At 43.0% G+C, this 20,731-nt stretch overlaps 1 protein-coding gene across 2 annotated transcripts; it reads left to right on the top strand.

Moving 5' to 3' along the window:
• The first annotated feature begins 2,645 nt into the window (after positions 1-2,645).
• Positions 2,646-20,393, top strand: LOC125161206 (betaine--homocysteine S-methyltransferase 1). Of its 2 annotated transcripts, none has more exons than XM_047850909.1 (8): positions 2,646-2,909; positions 4,301-4,433; positions 10,882-11,000; positions 11,946-12,137; positions 12,497-12,644; positions 16,245-16,427; positions 17,807-18,035; positions 19,733-20,393. In XM_047850909.1, exons 1-8 carry the CDS (start codon positions 2,877-2,879, stop codon positions 19,917-19,919), a joined length of 1,224 nt encoding a protein of 407 aa, XP_047706865.1. In that variant the 5' UTR covers positions 2,646-2,876; the 3' UTR covers positions 19,920-20,393. The 2 variants fall into 2 exon arrangements, with proteins under 2 accessions (XP_047706865.1, XP_047706953.1); XM_047850997.1 differs by lacking the exon at positions 2,646-2,909 and adding an exon at positions 3,389-3,502.
• The last annotated feature ends 338 nt before the right edge of the window (positions 20,394-20,731 follow it).

Raw genomic sequence — 20,731 nt, forward strand, 5'->3', positions numbered from 1 at the left:
TAAAAACACTGGCCTTGCCAAAGGAAACACAGAGGTTGGCTACATTTCCATGTCACCAGTTTGTAAACACTGTTCTCTACATGGTGTTAAAACATGACACATCTTCAAAGGCTTAAAGGCTAAATGCAACATTTTTACTCTAAAGCGACCTGAGAAAAGACAGTTTTCATTTTGAAGACGATACCAAGTGAACAGAAAATGAAAAGTCCTCACATTTTCCCATCTACATATCGATAAAGGGGACAGTTTAACTCTTACATGAGATGATTTCTATCTCCCGCTTGGAAAAAAAGGAGATATCCTGTACCTCCAGCGGCAAGCACAGTGTTTGAAACATTGTATGAATGAAACATTTAAAGGTTTATTAAATGAACAAGTGGGGTTACAAGTAAAGCAAAGCACCAGCAGAAGACAGACAGCCTCTCTTTGGAAGTCATAAAACTCAGGAGGGTGGATCTTCAGCTCTAACCCTCCTTCTTCCCTTCAGGATTTATTTTTAACCCCAAATGAGCTTGTAAAAGGCCAAAGACTTCAGTATTATGACCTTCGTCATCTCATGGCTCTAGCAGGCAACAGAGGACATGGGCAGTCTCCCAAGAACAGTTATTACAGAACTCACTCCCCAGGTGGTATCCAAGCGGACTTAGTCCTTTGGGAATGGGGCAAAGGAACTTTAGACGTCATGCAGATAACTGCTGTACTTCCTAACTTCATGGTTCTTGAATGCAAAGTGGGGGTGCCCACCTCACAGAGTTGTAAGGAGTAAATAATATTGCGTCTGTAAAAGATGTAATGTAGCACCTGGTACATAGTAAACACCCAGTGAACTGTGGCTATTATTTATCTATTGTGGAAATAGTAGGCGAAGGCATTCTTTTTTTTTTTTTTTTTTTTTTTGTGAATGCATTCTTATTAACAGCCCTAAATGGGATGGGGGTGGAGAAGTAGGATAGCAAATTGTGAAGCTGTGGGGGGGAAAAAAAAATTTTTCAACAACTGCCCATAAATCATTTTGGAAAAGGTAGAGGTGGACAAATGTATAAATAACTAAAATGTCCTACATTTAAATGCAAATCCTTAGGTATATGTGTATATACTTAAATATATCCATAGAGTTCCTCTGGAACAACAGGGAAAGTGGTTACCTCCAGGAAGGGCTTGTACTGGGAATAGTAGCTGGGGAAAGACTAAAATTTTGCATTGTATCTCCATTATCTACTAAAAATTCGCAATTCATTTTTAAATTAAGTGCTAATGGTTTAAGATCTCTCCTAAATTTTGCTAAATTTGAAACCGTGTGAAATTGCGGAAGGCGGCTTTCGGCTTTTACTGTCAGAGCCCTGATACCGCCCCCTAGCGCCCGGTACCCGCCACTACAGCTACTCCCTGCAGCCACGGCCGGGCTCACCCTGAACCTGTATTTCTCCAATACTCATCAGGGTCCAACCATAAGTAGTTAATTCATTAACTAAACTATTAGCTTCTCGGACACTCCAATGCTTTAATGGTCGAAAATCTAAACACTGGGAAGGATGACTTTACCTCATTCCTCATTCTTGCTGGGTAAATGAAACATTCAATTATTTAAATTACAATATACGCATCCATCATCCTTACATTTTTTCCCATTTTAAGCTCGACAATTAACACAAGAAAAAGTACTTTTCTACTTTCTCAATTGTATCTCAAGTGCACATCATTTTAAAAATTAAATTTCTATTAATTCATCATTTGCTACAATAATTTCCTTCTTTGCATGTGTTGAAATGGAAGTTACTGTTCCACATACAAAATTTTCTTATGTGCTTTTATTTGGGTAAAAGTTTCTGAACTCTGTTTCAGGATTTTTAACTCTGTGCTCTAAGATATTTACTGTGGTGGTGCACATTTGTTGAACTAATGCTTTTATTATTTTAAAATCTATGTGTTATTAGTGTAGAGATATTTTGGGGAATACAACAAAACATAATAAAATAAAACCAAGCCCTAATTCCACCATCATCAGATAACTACTATTAACATTTCTATTTCCTCCCAGTTCTTCTAATACCTGTATGTCTTTACACACAATTTTCGAACTGAATTTTGAAATGTCCAAGGTATATTTCCACTGTCATATATAGATGTTAAAAGTCTGTCCTGGTTATATATTGCAAAGATATTCTTACTAGAAAACTACTGTGTTACTAGGAACTGCACGGCATGTTTGGATATAATGGCAGAAGGTCACTTTGAACATACCCACTAATTCAGAGTTAGTATTAGACGTTCTGTAAATGCTGTATTTGTATTCCGTTACATAACTCCCGGATGCATTTCGCCCAGATCACACCTCAGACTGAACTTCTTCCCAGGGCATCGCCTCCTCATTCAATAACCTTGTATCCTGGCCTTTGACAAATATTTGTGCATGAATGGAATTCTTAGGGGCCAACTCTGGTGACTTAAGTGGGTAACGGTGCATGATCCCAGACAAGAGAGAGATAAATCAGGGTCGGAACCCCTGGATGCGAGCGACGGGGGTGAGGGGGGGGGGGTACCGTGTATTGGTAGGTTAGAAACCTGAGCGAGTGGCAACCTCGTTATTTTATTTTACTTGGTCTGTTTGCTCACCCATTTGAGAGAACAATCTCGATCCTCTCCTCCACAGGGCAAGTTCCCAGCGAGCCGCGGGACTCAATAATAAAGCTGGGGGGGGCGTGTTCCCATGCGCAAGGCCCGCGTTGGACGCGCCAAGGCTGGGGAAACCCACCCCGCGCCCAGAACAGGATATAAAGAGCCTGGCTGCGGCGGTGGGGCAGCTCCCGGTTTCGCGCGGGGTAAAGCTCCCCTCGTCTGTCCGCATCCGTGTCTACTATCCACCGGACACCTCGAAAATGGCACCCGTTGGGGGCAAAAAGGCCAAGAGGGTGAGTCTACAGGGGACCCGAGGGCGCTCTCCATCCCAGCGGTGGCTCTGAGGCTCGACCCACCGGCCCTGCGCCCCAGCGTCAGGAAGTGCAGAGGGGTCCCCAGAGCCTGGCTGTGACCAAAAGGTGCTCTCAGAATCTCTCGGGCGGGACCCCAAGGTGCCTCTGACCTCCCCCCAACACCCCTGCCCATATCCAGAGCGCGCCCTAGATCTACGTGACCCGGGGGGACACCCCCAGAGCTCCAAGACTCCCAACGTTTTCTGAGTCCCGCACCAGAGCACTACCTCAGAGGTGGGGCTCCTAGACCCACAGGCACGACTTTTCTTCCCGACAGCGGCGGGACTAGGGAGCTCCTGGTGGCTTCCGGCTCCCCTGGCCACCCCGCGTCACTGCCCGCGCTGCCCGGCGCGCCCCTCTGCGCCCTGCGTGGGCAGGCCAGGGAGGCGCGCGGCCGCGGCTGCCAGACCGTTGCGTGCCCGCGCCTCGACGGGTGCAGCGGGGCCCCGGGGCCGCCTACCTGCCGCGTTTTGGGGCACGCAGCCGTCCGGGTCCCGCCGCAGCCCCAAGGCTCACGCGTTGGGTGAGCCATGGTAAGTTTGCACCCGCAGTTTGATTTCTGCGATCACAATAAAATGAACCATTCAAGCCTCGGGGGGAAAAAATGGGCACAGGGACTGTAAGATATTGAGTAAGGGCTGTTAAAAAGATTGAAAAACCAAAACCCAGCAACTCCACCGCCTGATTAACGACAAGCCTATCTCTTTCCTAGTTGGGATGAGCGTTCCAGTACAGACTGTCTGCCTTGGGCTAGTTTGGGGAGTGGGGGAGGAGGGGTGGATGGATAGATGGATGGAGGAACAGACGGACTGTGGGACTATGGTTGGGGCTGGAGGGAGGAAGCAATATACTTGACCCTTGGGTGTCAAAGTACCCTGCCCCCGCCTGGCTGACAGAGGGCCCCAGGGACTGACAGACAGATGGGGCCAGGCCAACTGTAGGGGCTGTTAGAATAAAACTAGCTTTCACCATATTAAGAATGTGTGCTTAAGTATTCATTTGAGGCTTTACAATAAAATATTTTCACTTAATCTTTCTGTAGATATTTCTTCAAAGATAACATCCTCCCACCACATTCTTCAAAACTCTTATTGTGTTCCGAAAGACCCTCACCCCTAGCACATGTATACACATATTTTCATATTTTCATTATATGAGCATTCTGGTTGTTTGCCTTAGAGTCATCAATTTATAAATACATGCACTTTCTGTGAATTCTAAAGAAATCATACTTCTCAAGAATACCATAGCAAAAGTACTAAAAATAGAAAATTGTCTCAAACTCAAGTAACTCCCTTCCTTCGCCCCCCAACCCCCATCTGTAATTTTAGGGCATCCTAGAACGTTTAAATGCTGGAGAAGTTGTGATTGGAGATGGAGGGTTTGTCTTTGCACTGGAGAAGAGGGGCTATGTGAAGGCAGGCCCCTGGACCCCAGAAGCCGCAGTGGAACACCCAGAGGCAGGTTGGTGCATATAGCTCTCTTCTAGGTTCTCATAAAAGAATGCGACATCGACCAGTGTAGGAGCATGCCATCAAACACAGACATTCGTGGCACATTGTCCAACATTCATTATTGCCTGCTGGGCACTGTGCTAGGCATGTAAGTACAGAGTCACAGGTTGGATGATCACAATGGCCCTTCCTGTGGCTGTCACCTGTGTTTGCCTCTTGGTTCCTGCCCCTCGCTCTAGGTGAGTGTAGAACCTGGCTCACTGCTTTCCTCTCTGCCCTTCCCTCCCTCACCACTTGAGGTGACTTCAGTGTCCATGCAGATGATCTGTCCAGAACTCTTCCTGTTAGTGCCTTGATCTCATCTCCAGTTGAATGTTTCTTCCACCCTCCACCTCAGCAATGCACTCCTAGACCTTGCCATCACCCCTAGCTGTCTACTTTGGAAATCTCAATTACGAGGGCCCCATTTTCTAACCACCACCTTCTTTCTGTCTTTCCTGCCGACTCTAATTCTCCCACTCCTCAGCCTCACCAAGATTCTCAGTCCTTCATCCCTTCCATGTTAGCATTTATTATCTATTCTGTCCCCACGTGTTCATCCCCCCTCCTTACCCACTTTAAGTTCCATGGTACAGCATCACTCACTGTCTGGGAGATAAGCCCTCCTCCATTGTACGTTTGCCAACTAGTTAAATGCATTATATACTAGCCCCATCCTATTTAAGTTCAACTATCTACCTGCCCTGCACCCATACCCATGTACCTTATTCTCACTTTACTCTTTTGACCACAGATCTCTTACAGGGAGATGCAAGGAGGGGAGGTGAGATGGAACATGAGGGAGATAATGCTGTCTTACAAGGCTTCTGCATCAACCTAAAGCAAGGAGGAAGCATTCATTTATTTTTTTTATGTGTATTTATTTATTTTGAGAGAGAGAGCAGAGGAGGGTCAGAGAGACAGACAGAGAGAGAGAGAGAGAGAGAGAAAAGGAATCCCAAGCAGGCTCCACACTGTCAGCACAGAGCCCAATGCGAGGCTCCGTCCTCAGAACCGTGAAATCATGACCTGAGCCAAAATCAAGAGTCAAACACTTAACCAACTGATCCACTCAGGTGCCCCAAACATTAATCTTTAAAAGAGAGAAATGGGCCACTTCTGCAGTCCCAGAGAGTTCAGGGAGGAATCTGGGTTTTTAAGGTTATGAGTGAATCCACCCATATGTCTTCACCCCAATCTCAGGGTCCTATGTCTTCCTGATCAGACCCTGACTTTGGCAGTAGAAGCCTTCTGTGGTTGATGATTCAACCTCTCTGACTCTCTGCTCCCTGTATAATTTAGTCCTGGGCCAGATCCTCAGCTTTTCTGCTTGCTATAGCTACAACAGGTGTTTCTTTATATACCACCCAGGAGATCCTCAGACTTTCAGACGTTGTCTTAAACTGGTGATGAATCACCCTTAACCTTTCATTGCCTTTCTCCAGTATGTTGGTGGTACCCAACAATAGCCATCCGATTCTAAAGTCTTTATAATTACTACTTCCTCTGAACCTCTCAAACATTTGAGATAGTGCACCTGCTAGTACATTCCCTTCTAAGGGCATCTCATTCTAGTTCACTACAGGTGAAAGTTTTTAAACAATTGTACCCCTAGAGCATGCTGGGAACTCTGCCACCCATGATGAGCTAGGTACTCGTTACCAGCTGGCCAGAAGTGGAGATTTGTGCTCAGGAGTTTTAATGAGGAGTGCATTTATGAAATAACACTTCTAAGGGAGTGAGGGAAGCAGGATTGGGCAGAGGGAGGAATTACACTATAATGCAGTTGTAACAGAGGCTTTGGCCAATTCCTCAGGAAGCTCTGGAGTTGGACAGGTGCTTCAGAGTACTCCCAAATTGAGACCGGGGAGCTGGATCTTTGTTCTCTCCTTACCAATAGACCAAGCTTTGCATGCGAAGTATCAACCCTCTCCTCTTCTAAGAGAGAGCTTAGCCCCTGGGCAAAGAAGCACCCTTTGGCTTAGGGCACTTCCTAGAGAAGGTCTCAGAGGACAGCTATCAGTAGTCAACACTGTGAAAGAAGTGGACTCTTACAGAGGAAACTGGAGGAAAATTTCTTGTGAATATTATACACATTGAACAGTTGTCTTCAATGTTTATTAAAGAGCATATTTCAGTGAACTCAGTGATAAGGGATAGAAACTAACAAAGCATATAAACTGAGAGACAGTACAGCTTTACAATTAAGCATACCGATTTTGGATTCAGGCTAATTGAATCAAATTTTGACAGCCACTAGGCTGTGTGACCTTGGGGAAATCACTTAGCTTCTCTGGGACTCAGATTCCTCTTCTATAAAACTGAGATAATATTGACATCTACTTCAAAGGTTATAAGAATTAAATAAGTTGTCTTTAAAATAGTGCCTGATGCACGTCAAACACTACAAGTATTAACTATTATTAAATTCATTGTTTCTTCTCTTGATAATATCTTATATAGTATCTAGATAATAACTTCTCTATTTCTGCTAGAGAAGTACAGAAATTTTGTGTTCAAATCACACTATCCTGAAATAGTATTCAAAGGAAGACAGCTATAGTCACACTGTTAAACCCAGCAAATATACACAACTTTCATATTTCCAAATAAATGTAGAAATAATGCTGTGTTCTACCCCTGAAGGAAGGAAGAAAGAAAGGAAGGAAGAAGGAAGGGAGGGAGGAATTCAGTAGGCTCGGGAAGCTAAAACAGCAGTAGTCCTCAAATTTTTATTGTACCAGCAGTCGGTTAAAAATTGTAGGTTCCCAGCCTCCACTTAGACATTTGGATCTATTAGGTCTGTGAGTGGGTCCAGGAACCTGCATATTTATAATTGTCCCCAGGTGATAGCAAGGTGAACCATGCTTTGGGAAGCATTGCCATTAAAGGGTTTTAAGGAACACAATGGAATAATTAAGATACAAGAATGAGGTTTTAAAATATATCTATGGTCTGTTTCTTATTTTTTTTTAATGTTTATTTTTAAGAGAGAGAGACGGAGTGCGAGCAGGGGCAGGGCAGAGAGAGAGGGAGACACAGAATCTGAAGCAGGCTCCACACTCTGAGCTGTCAGCAGGGCTCGAGCCCACAAACCATGAGATCATGACCTGAGCTGAAGAAGTCAGACGCTTAAACGAGTGAACCACCCAGGCGCCCCTCTATGGTTTGTTTCTTAAGGTCAGCTTGCTGGGTTAAACTCAATGAAATATTTCTTGAGCCAAGCTGATATTAATGATAAGCTACCTTTGTGCAAACTCTGCCATGTAAATAAAATAAGGCTTTTATTTAAACCACAAGCTTTGAGGGGCGCCTAGATGGCTCAGTTGGTTAAATGTCGACTTTGGCTCAGGTCATGATCTTACGGTTTGTGAGTTTGAGCTGCATGTCCGGCTCTGTGCTGACAGCTCAGAGCCTGGAGCCTGCTTCGGATTCTGTGTCTCCCTCTCTCTCTTCCCCTTCCCTGCTCACATTCTGTCTCTCTCAAAAATAAATAAACATTAAAAAAATTTTTTTAAACCACAAGCTTCAATTTTATAAGTCACATTTTTTTTTAAGTTATGCATTAGAGGAGTTCGAGAGAAACTGTTCTGATATTGATTTTACTTTTATTAGTGCAGAAACAACATGTTTATCACTTGGCCCTCTGTTTCTTGAGTTTTTTTGTCTTATTTTAAGTGGACTAATTCTCCTACTAAAGTCTATGCCAAAAATTGTTGTTCTTGTACCCAGTGGAATTAGCAAAGAATTCAGCAAAGAATTAAGGTTTGCTGGATCTGGAGTGGCGTAGGGAATCTGAATCCGTATTAATTGCCCCCATGTGAGTCTAAGTGGGGTTATGCTTTTGAGAAGCTCTGCAGCTTTAAGAAGCATAGAAGAATATCAAATTGATTAAGAGCAAGGAGTTGGGTCACTGCCTTCTGGCAAAATCTAACAAAAGGGTATAAAACGCAGTGTAAAATATACATATACACAATTTGCCCGCTATTCCAGGGTTTTTTTTTTTAATTATTTAAAAAAAATTTTTTTTGTAATGTTTATTTATTTTTGACGGAGACAGAGACAGAGACAGAATAAGAGTGGGTTAGGGGTAGAGAGAGAGGGAGACACAGAATCCGAAGCAGGCTCCAGGCTCCGAGCTGTCAGCACAGAGCCTGACGCGGGGCTTGAACTCACGAGCTGTGAGATCATGACCTGAGCCGAAGTTGGATGCTCAACCGACTGAGCCACCCAGGCACCCCTATGATAGGGTTTTTAAACAGAGTTTCTAAAAATCCACCCAAGGACCCCCTGGGTAGATTTCCCAATTATAAGCCATCTCATCCTAGTGTATGGAAAACCCCATCTATAGGCCCTTCACCCTGCTCCAACCACAGCAGCTCTGTGTTTGATTAATAAACGGGGACTGTGTATGAAGTGTTGTTAATTGGTGCCTTTTGCTAATTAAAACAATTTTTAGTGGCGCCTGGGTGGCTAAGTCGCTTAAGTCTCCAACTCTTGGTTTCAGTTCAAGTCGTGATCTCACACTTGGTGGGTTCAATCTGCACATGGAGCCCTGCCCGTCCGGCTCCACACTGACAGCACGGAGCCTGCTTGGGATTCTCTCGCTCTCAGAATAAATGAACTTCAAAAAACAAAAAGGAAAACAAAACAAGTTTGAAGTTTCCTCATTTAGGCAAGCTTCTAAGTTCCCACTCAGGACTAGAGTTTCCAGGCTTAGAAACCCATTTTCTGAAATTCAAAAGCTTTTTTGCTTCACTTTCTTGCTCACTGAAAAACAAAACTGAGCTTCCTATGTTCTCTGCCCTCTACTAGGTAGCTAGGATGCAAAGACACCAGACTCCTCTTCCATAAAGGGCTAAGGGCTCCAGTGTCCTAATAATTTCCTAGCCTCTAATGTAGTCCCTCCCAGACCTTTTGACTTTTAACCTTCTTACTTTTAAAAGCCTCTGAAATGTCAAAATAGATTTCAGGGGCTGACACAGGATTGCCAACTTCTTACTTTGCCCAGTTGATTCTCCTGACAAAAACGAACACCTGGGAAGTCTCACTATCATTTTATAAAAACAGCATTTTGGGGCACCTGGATGGCTCAGTTAATTGAGCATCCAACTCTTGATTTTGGCTCAGGTCACGATCCCTGGGCCATGGGATTGAGCCCCACATTGGGGCTCCAAGATGAGTGTGGAGCCTGCTTAAGATTCTCTCTGCCCCTCTCCCTGGCTCACACTCTCTCTAAGATAAACAAATAGGGTTGCCTGGGTGGGTGTCAGTTTAGTGTCCAACTTTGGCTCAGGTCATGATCTCGTGGTTCATGGTTCTTGAGTTCGGGTACCACGTCCAGCTTATTGCTGTCACTGGAGCCTGCTTCAGACCCTCCACCCTCTCCCCTCTGTCTGCCCTCACCCCCCTGTGCACTCTCTATCTCAAAAATAAAATATCAGCTAAAAAAATAAATAAATAAATAAATAAATAAATAAATAAATAAATAAAATAGAGCATTTTCCCAGTCCTAGTCTTTATTTCCCAAAATAAAGTAGAGCATTTTGGTGGTTTTCAACAAAACTGCAGATAAGAATCAGTTGGAGAAACACACACACAAAATCTATGCCCTGCCCCCACACCGATTAAATTAGAATATTTGCGAATTTGGCCCTAGCATCCATTGTTTTTAAAAAGCTTGCACAGTGTCTAATGGGGAACCAGAATTTAGGACTACTATTTAAAGCAAAGGTAGTTCCTTAAAATGAGTTTATTTGATCAAATGGGGGGGGGGAGCCCCATATTTTCTTTAGCCTGTAAAAACTATTCATCCACAGACCTATGCTTGGGAACCTTGCTCCAATTCTTAGTCCACCCTACTACCAAAATTATCTTTCAAAAACAGTGAACTAATAACATCACTCAATTGCTTACAAACTGCTGGTGTTTCCCCGAACCTGTGGTCTGCAGCCCAGACTCCTTAGGATGATGTTCTAGGCCCTTGGTACTCTGTCAGCCAGCCCACCTCTCCACCTGCCTCTCCTACTACTTCTCTTATACATCCTCAAGTCCAGCTTCTCAGACTACGTGTTGCACCCCCAAATGCCAAGCCTACTCCTGCCTCCTTTTTGTTCAAGCCCTTACCTCTGTAGGGAATGCCTTTCCCCACCTTCTCTGCCCAGCAAAAATGTTCAAATGATGATTCCTCCCTTGTGGGATCTCCCTCTTCCTTTCACCCCACGTGCATGGTAGAAATAATCTCTTCTTCTTAACGAGAGACCCCAGAGCTACCTCTCATTAGCCCCCAGCATGCACCAATGCCCAGCAACCAGGAATGTGAGCAGATGTTTTCACATCTGTTTATGTGATAGCCTTTTGAGAACATCACGGGTGATAAACTGATAGTAATTAATACCTCTCCTCATTTAATCTCCCAGTTCGCCAGCTTCATCGAGAGTTCCTCAGAGCTGGATCCAATGTCATGCAAACCTTCACCTTTTATGCAAGTGAAGACAAGCTGGAGAACAGGGGAAACTATGTTGCAGAGAAAATATCCGTGAGTAAAACCATACATGGCATTCTTAGAAGGGCCTAGTAGACACATGTGTCATCACAGAAGTTCTTGTAGAGAAAAATGTTGTGCCGCTTCAGGGTTTTTAGATAATACAGAAATGAGATATGTGTGAACAACTCTTCTAGGTTTTAGCTGGAGTCCTCAAAATTGACAGAAAAGCATTTAATGAAGCAGGTCCAAGAAGGCGTGGTTAATGATGAGCGATTCAGTCTCCTAAGTTGCTGACAGGGTAACCTAACAAATTCTTACACCCTTAAAGGTTTTTAATGTGGCACAGTGTAGGGGAAGGGTCAAAGGCACAAGGGGGCAGTGACCCTGGAATCTTCCTGGCTCAGCTATAATCAACCTTGTTGTGTTGCGCAAACCATTCAACTATGCCATCAAAGCGACAACTTCTTGATCCCTAAAATGAAAAAGAAGTTCCAACATTCCATGAGTCTGTGTGACTTACAGCACCGGGGTTTAGTGAAGACAAGTGTTAATTTTTAATGCCTACGTAATTAGAAAATACCTTGTGATGATTATCTGTTAATTAAGAAAATACATAATGACAAAAAGTCATGAATTCTGTCATCATTTTAATGATGGCATCATCAACATCGTCATCACCACTATTTGCTAGGTATTTCTCTAAGTGCAGCTTAGGCATTAGAAGATACCAGGTCCTTTTATTTAAGATTTTTACCCTCTCCCAGATCATTGGTATGTAATATCCTATATGCTATCACTGGATTTATTGTTTTCATTACTACTATTGGTGTTGTTACTGCAAATTGCTCAACTTGGTAATATGAACTATTCTGTCCCTGTTATTTTCTAGAATAAAATCTCTATTGTAACATACAACTGAGATGTGGATATTTGAATAATAATTTGGTTTTAACTTCACATGAAAATGTTGATATATCATATAATCATCCATTTTAGGGGCAGAAAGTCAATGAAGCTGCTTGTGACATTGCCCGGCAAGTGGCTGACGAGGGAGACGCTTTGGTGGCAGGAGGTGTGAGCCAGACGCCTTCGTACCTTAGTTGCAAGAGTGAAGCTGAAGTTAAGAAAGTATTTCAGCAACAGTTAGAGGTCTTTTTGAAGAAGAACGTGGATTTCTTGATTGCAGAGGTAAACGAAGATATCACCAAAGATGAGACATAGACGCTTAGTACATTTTCTCTACCTTTTGCTTTCGTGGGGAGCAGGTGAGATTAGGTGCCAATCATGGCTGGCAATATTTAGTATTAAAATCTTTTTTCCAATTTAAGCTTTCTAGTGAATTTGATTCACTTAATCTAATAAAGTGTTCTTCAAACCTTTTGACTGCAATTCACAGTCATCAACCGTCTGTGGCATTTAAAAAATGCTAATGGGTCACACTCAAAATGTGAAGACGATTCAACTAGTGATAATTATTAAGCAGTAGAATACGTTTTCTAACTGGGGAGAAACAAGATTAAAAGTACGTCAACCTGATCTTATTTCAGTATTTTGAACATGTGGAAGAGGCTGTGTGGGCAGTCGAAGCCTTGAAAGCATCCGGGAAACCTGTGGCAGCTACCATGTGCATCGGCCCAGAGGGAGATTTGCATGGCGTCAGCCCCGGCGAGTGTGCAGTGCGCCTTGTTAAAGCAGGTGATGACGCGTTTTGACCAGTTTGCAATTAGTGAGTCTTTTAAAATTACGTAAGGGACACCTGGGTGGCTCAGTTGGTTATGAGTTCTACTTCCTATGAGTTCTACTTCCGCTCAGGTCATGATCTCACTGTGTGGTTCCTGGGTTGGAGCCCGCATGAGCCTCTGGGCTTTGAGCCCGCAAAGCCTGCTTCGGATCCCCCGCCTCCCTCTCTCCCTGCCCCTCCCCCAAACTGGCTTTCACACGCACATTCTTTCTTGCTCTCAAAAAATAAAATAAACAAATAATAAAATTACATACAAATGTAGGTCCACCTGTTAGTCCTATATACTACTTTTGCTTAAAGGAAAACTAAAAATTTGCTCTTCTAGGAGTATTGATAATAATATTGAGTCCAAAAGAGAAAAAAGTAAAATAAAGTAAGAAGTACACACACCTGCCTTTGCAAAGGGGCCACTAGACCTACACTGAAGGTTTAATACCTAGAAATGAGAAGAGTTTCAGTAAGTCAAAAGGAGCATTAGAAAAACATGTTTTATTTTAAACCTAAATTGAGGCCTTTAAACATATACAAAAAGCAAAGCATATCGGACTTAAAAGTTCAGTTGCCTTCTTTGCCAGAGTTTTTCCATTTTATTTTTTTTTAAGTTTTTTTTTTTAATGTTTATTTTTGAGACAGAGAGAGACAGAGCATGACTGGGGAGGGGCAGAGAGAGAGGGAGACACAGAATCAGAAGCAGGCTCCAGGCTCTGGCCCATCAGCCCAGAGCCCGACGCAGGCTCGAAATCACTGACCGTGAGATCGTGACCTCAGCTGAAGTCGGACGCTTAACCGACTGAGCCACCCAGGCGCCCCGAGTTTTTCCATTTTCATAAATTTCTGATATGCTCTGCTTTTTGTAATCGGTATAATGAACTTAAAATAATTTGGTATGAAATACTAACTTATCTTTTTCAGTAATTTCCATTCCTAACATTGGGTTTCATTTCAATTAGGGAAAACTCACAAAATGTTTTCAAAGCTGCCTCACTTTATTATTTTTTTTAATGTTTATCTTTGAGAGAGAGAGAGAGAAGGCAGGCGACCTGGGGAGGGGCAGAGAGAATCCAAAGCAGGCTCCAGGCTCTGAACTGTCAGCACAGGGCCCGACGTGGGGCTTGAAGCCACGAACCGCGAGACCATGACCCAGGCCGAAGTCGGACACCCAACCTACTGAGCCACCCAGGAGCCCCTCAAAGCTGCCTCATTTTAAATGCAAGGCATAGCTCAGGGTCAGTGGAAGAGTCCAACTCACTCTGAGGAACAGAGACACTATGTTTGGCCATGTTTCATTTCTGATTTTTATCCAACTCCTGATATTTCATAAAAGTCACTTCATACTTGTCATTAACAATAACAATTATTTAGATTTAGGAATGAGGCTATATAATCCTAAATTTTGGGGCGGAAATGTAACAATGGGGGGGAGGAGAAGCATGTTAACTTGTTTCAAAAAGATGAGAAGAGGCTTTCATGACCCCTATTGTTAATTGGCAGAGATTTGTGGCCTGCGTCTAATTCTTCCCCCACCATTCCATTCAAGGTAGGTGGCCACGGTGCTTGACATCACTGTGCCACTTATCTCGTTTGTGTATCGCTTTAATGTCTGACTCACTAGACTGTAAGGTCAAAGAAGGCAGAGACTGTGTCTGTCTGGCTCAGCACTGAGTGCCCTGTGCCTAGCACAGCACCTGGCACAAAATAGGTCCTTAATTAATATCAGCCTAATAACTCCAGTCCATCTTCCAATGTTAGCTCAAATTCTACCTCCACATCCCCATACATCACCACACATACCCCAAGTAAACATTCCCTCCTCTCAGCAACTAGAACACTTTCTACTTACACCACTCATTTGGAATATCCTCAGTCAGCATCTTCTAATCTGTGAGAACATTATTAGGGTTCTGTAGTGAAATATATTTAGAAAGTGCTGTGTTAAACCAAGTCACACAGGTCCCTTCACTACAGAATTTCTCAGAGCCTTAGTGCTTGCTTAGGTGGTGCATATACTAAAATTGGAAAAATACACAGAATTTCTCAGAGCCTTTGATATGTTTGTGTATAGCAGCAGTCTCCAAGAAGGGGATATAGTAAACAGCTACTTCCTCACAAGTGATCATAGAGCTTTGTTTTCAGGGAGCAAACCTAAGGAAGCCCTTTGTGTCAAACCTTATGAAACCCTTGGTGTCAGGGACCATGTCCTATATTTATATTTCTCTATAATCCCTTAAAAGGACCCTTATACCTAATAGATATCCAAGAGGTAACCAACATAGGATTAATTCATTAGTGTAATGAAGTCAAACAAGGAAAGAGAAACTCTGGCAGCAGAACATCCAAAAGAAGAAGAAGAAGAAGAAGAAGAAGAAGAAGAAGAAGAAGCAGCAGCAGCAGCAGAAGGAGGAGGAGGAGGAGGAGGAGGAGGAAGGAGGAAGAGGAGGAGGAGGAGGAGGAGGAGGAGGAGGAGGAGAAAGAGGAGAAGGAGAAGGAGAAGGAAAAGAAGCAGCAGAAAGAAAGAAAGAAAGAAAGAAAGAAAGAAAGAAAGAAAGAAAAGAAAGTAAAGGTAGTCAAGATCCAAGTGAAGATATTAAGTAAGCTGTTGAATATTTAAGTCTGGGACCCAAAGGAGAGGTCACGGTTAGAGAGAGAAATTTGGAGAGTTCTGGATATAGATCATACTGAAAGCCCTGGGACTGGAAAGGAAATGTAGGAGAAGAAAAGATGGCCCACTGGGATCCTAGGACATTGCAAGATTGAAAGGTTCAACCTTGAGGGGGTTGGCACCTAATGCCCAAAGAAAGCAGCCAGTGAGGTAGGAGCACCACTGAGAGAGCATGAGAAGCCAAGAGAAGGGGAGTGTTGATGAAGGAGGGGATGGCCCACTAGGATGATGCTGCCCAGACATTGCATCAGATGAGAACAGAGGGACAACAACTGGATTTGGTAAGATCAAGGTCACTGGTGCTCTTGGACAAAAAACTGATTCAGAGAAATAACAGGAGGGAGGATTGGAACAAGAATGAAGGAGCAAACTGCAGACCCAGCTCAGTGAAAACCACTGAGATGCTTGCCCCTGAACACTGGATGCTGTGGCTTGTGGCATCAGCTTAGCTGCTCCCAGAATCTGGATTAGTGATATTTTTAAGTTGGCCTGATGAAAGGGAACACTGATCCTCAAGTGAGTGGTATGGTAACCACGAGCTGGGAGTGTTAAAAAATTATTGTGTCAAGATTGAAAAGTTGACTTCTAAAATTTGTAGTTAAAAAAAAAAACAACCTTTAGTAATGATTTTTTGGAAAAAAGATGGACAGCCAAGTGTACATAAATGACACTTCAGTTGTAACAGATTCTTCACAACACTTTTCCCAGAAAGCCCTTGCTGCCTGTTAGTAATCATTCCCACGCAGAAATAAGCTAGGTTCGCAAGGAAGCAAGAATCAAAGGCTGTATTTGTAATTCACTGTTTCAAATAAAAGCTCCTTGATTAAGAGAGGAGAGTTGGGGCCACCGGTTATCTGATAAATCCCTAAAGTTCAGTTGTTCTTCCCACTTGCAGGAGCTTCCATCGTTGGCGTGAACTGCCATTTTGACCCCACAATTAGTTTACAAACAGTGAAGCTCATGAAAGAAGGCTTGGAGGCTGCCCGACTGAAAGCCCACCTGATGAGTCAGCCCTTGGCTTACCACACTCCTGACTGCAACAAGCAGGGATTTATTGATCTACCAGAATTCCCCTTTGGTAAGACAGACATTTTATAAATTATCTCAATGTCTTGATGTTTGACAAATTCCAAATCTATAGCCATAGAGCAAAGAAATGGCAGCATATCTCATCTCTTGCCCTCAGTGTCTCTCCCTGCAGTCAAAAGCCCTTTGATATTTGACCACAGTAGAAGGAAAAGATGGAACCAACAAGCAAAAAAGATCTCTGAACCTTTTAGCTGTAGGCTGGTAAAAAGGATGCCCTTCCGGGTGCGATCAGCAAAGACTTTGGTTCTGGTTCCAGCTCTGTCGCCGAGTTATGTAACCTTAGCAAAACCGCTTAGTTCTAAACCTTAATTTTCTCATCAGAAGAATTAAAAGGATAGACCGGTTTATGTCCAAGTTACTTTTCCCCTGTTCTTGAGGGCAAGGAGAAGATACCATCACTAGGTTACTGTATAACAACTTTGAATGAAGAGGCTGAGCAGATGCAGGGAGGGAATACTTGGCAGTCTAGGAAAAGGGGTCAAGCACGTGTGGGAAGTCGGGTGTGTCCACCTGAAAATCCAGCCAGAGAGATCACCAGGGCCAGAGTTTGGCCAGCTTCTGCTCCATTCTAAGGTCCTTAGATACTATATTTTATAGGGACCCTCAGAGAAGTAAGGTATTATAACATAATCCATCTAGAAGAACCATGGATAAAGAATGGCAAAGCGTCTGTGTTATTGGCATAGAACAAATTATCGCAAAATTTAGTACCTTTAAACAACAAACAGTTATTATATCTCAGAGTTTCTGTGGGTCATGAATTTGGGAGCAGCCTAGCTGGATAGTTTTTGCTCAGCATCCCTTATGAGGCTGCAGTCCAGATACTGGTCAGGTTTGTAGTCCTCTGAAGACCTGATGAGAGCTAGGGAATCTACTTCCAAGCTCCCTTTGTTGGCTGTTGGGAATAGGTGTTAGTGTCTTGCTGTTCTATTAAACAGAACTAGAGGCCTCAGTTCCTTAAATTATTGGCCTTTCCACTGTGATGCTTGAGTGTTCTCACAACATGCAGTTGTTCAAAGAGAACAATAGAGATTGAGACAGAAACCGTAATGCCTTGTATAACCTAACCTCAGAAGTCACCAACCATGCCTTCTGACCTATTCTATTGGTCTCTCAGACCAACCTGATATGAGAGGGGACTACACAGGGTAAAAACAGAAGAGGGCAGGAATCATTGGGAACCATCTTGAAGGTTGGCTATCACAGCATTTAAAAATGGGCATGTAAACGCCAATTAGCTAATAATTTTAAAAAATAAAGAAGCGAATGTTAACAACTTACTTAATTCAGTTCTTGAAAATTACATACTTATTATAGCTGTTTATTTTGAATATTTTTTTAAAAAAAGAATTCACTCCATTACTACAGGACTGGAGCCCAGAGTTGCAACAAGATGGGACATTCAGAAATATGCCAGAGAGGCCTACAAGCTGGGGGTCAGATACATTGGCGGGTGCTGTGGATTTGAGCCCTACCACATCCGGGCAATTGCAGAAGAGCTGGCCCCAGAAAGGGGATTTTTGCCGCCAGCTTCAGAAAAGCATGGCAGCTGGGGAAGTGGTTTGGATATGCACACCAAACCATGGATTAGAGCCAGGTAAGAACCTTTAAACTGTATTTGCCAAACCAAACTCATTTGGATTATGAGTATGTCCAAGTGAGGTCACAACAAAGAGTATAGATAATTTGCTGCATGATGATAAATAATGTTATCTTCCTTCAATTCTTTCATAGACATGTTTATAAAATAGCCTATGTAGTGATCTCTGGCTTTAGAATATAAATAATATAAATTGCAATGAAGTGTGATTTCATGTTCTGGGCTAGAACCATGTGGTAGACACTGAACAACATTTAATCAATTGGCTGTTAAGATTTAAGTATAAGTTAGGACACCTGGGTGACTCAGTCCATTGGACATCTGACTCTTGGTTTTAGCTCATCTCATGGTTTGTGAGTTCAAGCCCTGTGCTGAGCCTCACATTAAGCCCCACATAGGGCTCCATGCTAAAAGCATGGAGTCTGCTTGGGATTCTCCTCTGCCTCTCTCTCTGCCCTTCCCCTGCTCACTCATGCTGTCTCTCTCTCTCTCTCTCTCTCTCTCTCTCTCAAAATAAATAAATAAACTTAAAAAGTGTTTTAGTAAAAAGATTTAAGTATAAATTAAATGTAAAAAATATTAAGTGCTTGTTCTGTGCCAACCCCAATCTTGGAGCTGGGAATACAGTGGAGAATAAAATAGGTCTTTGCCCTCAGAGCTTACACCCCAGTGGGGTAGATGAACAATAAACAAATATTTTACATTGGGCAATGTGCAAGGCACTGGGAAAATACACATGAAAAGCTGGCTAGAGAATCTCAGTCTACTGGGGAAAATGGGTAAGAAAGCCAATGTATTATACTGCAGTACCTGCTTTGGTAGAGGCACAGATTTAGAAAGTGACAAGAGAAAGGAATGGCCATTTCTGCCAAATAGAATGATATTTTAGAGGAAGGGATTTTGGGGCGCTGTATTTTGAAGGGCTAAGTAGCCACGAGATAAAGAAGAGGGTGGGGGACGAGCACCAAGCAGAGGGGCAGTTCCACTCCATTCAGCTGATATTGATTGTATACAACTATATCAAGGCACGGGTGTGGACATTGAAGTAGCAAGAACAAGGCACAGGCCTGTCCCCAAGGAGTTAACAGACTAGTAGGCAGAGAGACAAACAGGCGAGTTCAAGTTGGCTTAGCCAGTTCAGTTCAAGTATGAAGATATGCAAAGGTGCTATGGGGTCTGAGCTAATGGCCCAGGAGGGCAAAAGGCAGAGGAGGGTGAATGAAGAATTTCTTTTTTGTGTTTTAAATGTCTATTGATTTATTTTGAGAGAGAAGACGAACAGGGTAGGGAGGTAGTGAAGGAGGGCGGGGGGGGGGGGGGGGGGTAGAAAGAGAGAGAGAGAGAGAGAGAGAGAGGAAAGAGAGGATCCCAAGCAGGCTCCATGCCAGAGGGTGGAGCCCCACACGGGGCTTGATCTCACAGTTGTGAGATCATGACCTGAGCAGAAATCAAGAGTAGGACGCTTAACCAATTGAGCCACCCAGGCACCCCATTTGTATGCATATATTTAAAAAAATAATTTCAAAGTAATTTTAGCCTATAGAGCCTTAAAAAAATTGTAGTTCAGATTAATAAATGTGTTTTAATGGACATACTCTCAAGAGTCCAAAGACAGCTCTGTGGAGGTATATTCTAGCTCAGTGACATAGATACAGATGCTCAGGAAGGAGTCTAATGTGTGTTTGTTCACCCAGGGCCAGGAAGGAATACTGGGAAAATCTTCGGATAGCCTCGGGCAGGCCATACAACCCTTCAATGTCAAAGCCTGATGCCTGGGGGGTGACCAAAGGAACAGCTGAGCTGATGCAGCAGAAAGAAGCCACCAGTGAGCAGCAGCTCAGAGAGCTCTTTGAAAAACAGAAATTCAAATCTGCACAGTAACCTCAGTGGAAACCATCTTTAGTGACTTTTATGTTTGGGCCACAGTTCCCCCAAATCAGGAAAAGACGGTTTAAAAGCAATGCTTATGTTAATGCTAGGCTACACATAAAACTGGTAGGAGCTGAACAACACAGAACTATAAATAGCACTTGATGATTTTAAAAGTATCATTTAGAAATTTACTTACAAGCAAAATAAATAAGAAGTACATCTTAAACAGTTTCCCTTATACCATGTATAAGGTATTAGGGAAATCACTGTGGCCAAGGAAAAGTTATTCAGATATTCATTCCTACTTCAAGAAGTTTGCATTCTAGCAAGGAGAATGAGACAGGAGCTGTCATGACAGATAAAGTGCTATAGGGAAGTGACTTCCAAGTCCTTTTGAACATGACCCTTAGTAAGAAACAAAAGTTTTCGAATAACCCAGTAAAGCACATACTATACAACCAATGAAATAAAATGTGAGATCCATTTTGGCATTTTCTATTCCTTTCCATCCTATCTCACTGATAAAACATGCTAGTTGCGACACTACAAATTGATTTTATGACCCATTAGTGGGTTTTGACCCACGGTTTGAAAAACAACTGTTATGGAACACTTGAGATATGGGGACTTTGCTAGTTCTTTAAGTTTGTTCTTAGCAAATCACTCATGTGGGACCTGATCAATAAGTATCAAAAGACCAGAATCCTGCTCTCAGAGTTCCAGAGTTGTTCTCTCTCTTTCCTGACCCATTTCTACTGCTAAAAAATGTATAGACCAATGGGGAGGGGAAAGGAGGCATCAGTATCTAGATTTTCTCCATC

This window comes from Prionailurus viverrinus, chromosome A1 (genome assembly GCF_022837055.1).
Source record: "Prionailurus viverrinus isolate Anna chromosome A1, UM_Priviv_1.0, whole genome shotgun sequence".
Classification (NCBI taxonomy): Eukaryota; Metazoa; Chordata; class Mammalia; order Carnivora; family Felidae; genus Prionailurus; species Prionailurus viverrinus.

Coding starts and splice junctions, on each gene's coding strand:
- LOC125161206 (XM_047850909.1), top strand. CDS start 2,877: ATGGCACCCGTTGGGGGCAAAAAGGCCAAGAGG. Junction 11,001..11,945: donor ATGTTGCAGAGAAAATATCC/GTGAGTAAAACC, acceptor CATCCATTTTAG/GGGCAGAAAGTCAATGAAGC. Junction 12,645..16,244: donor AGTGCGCCTTGTTAAAGCAG/GTGATGACGCGT, acceptor TCCCACTTGCAG/GAGCTTCCATCGTTGGCGTG.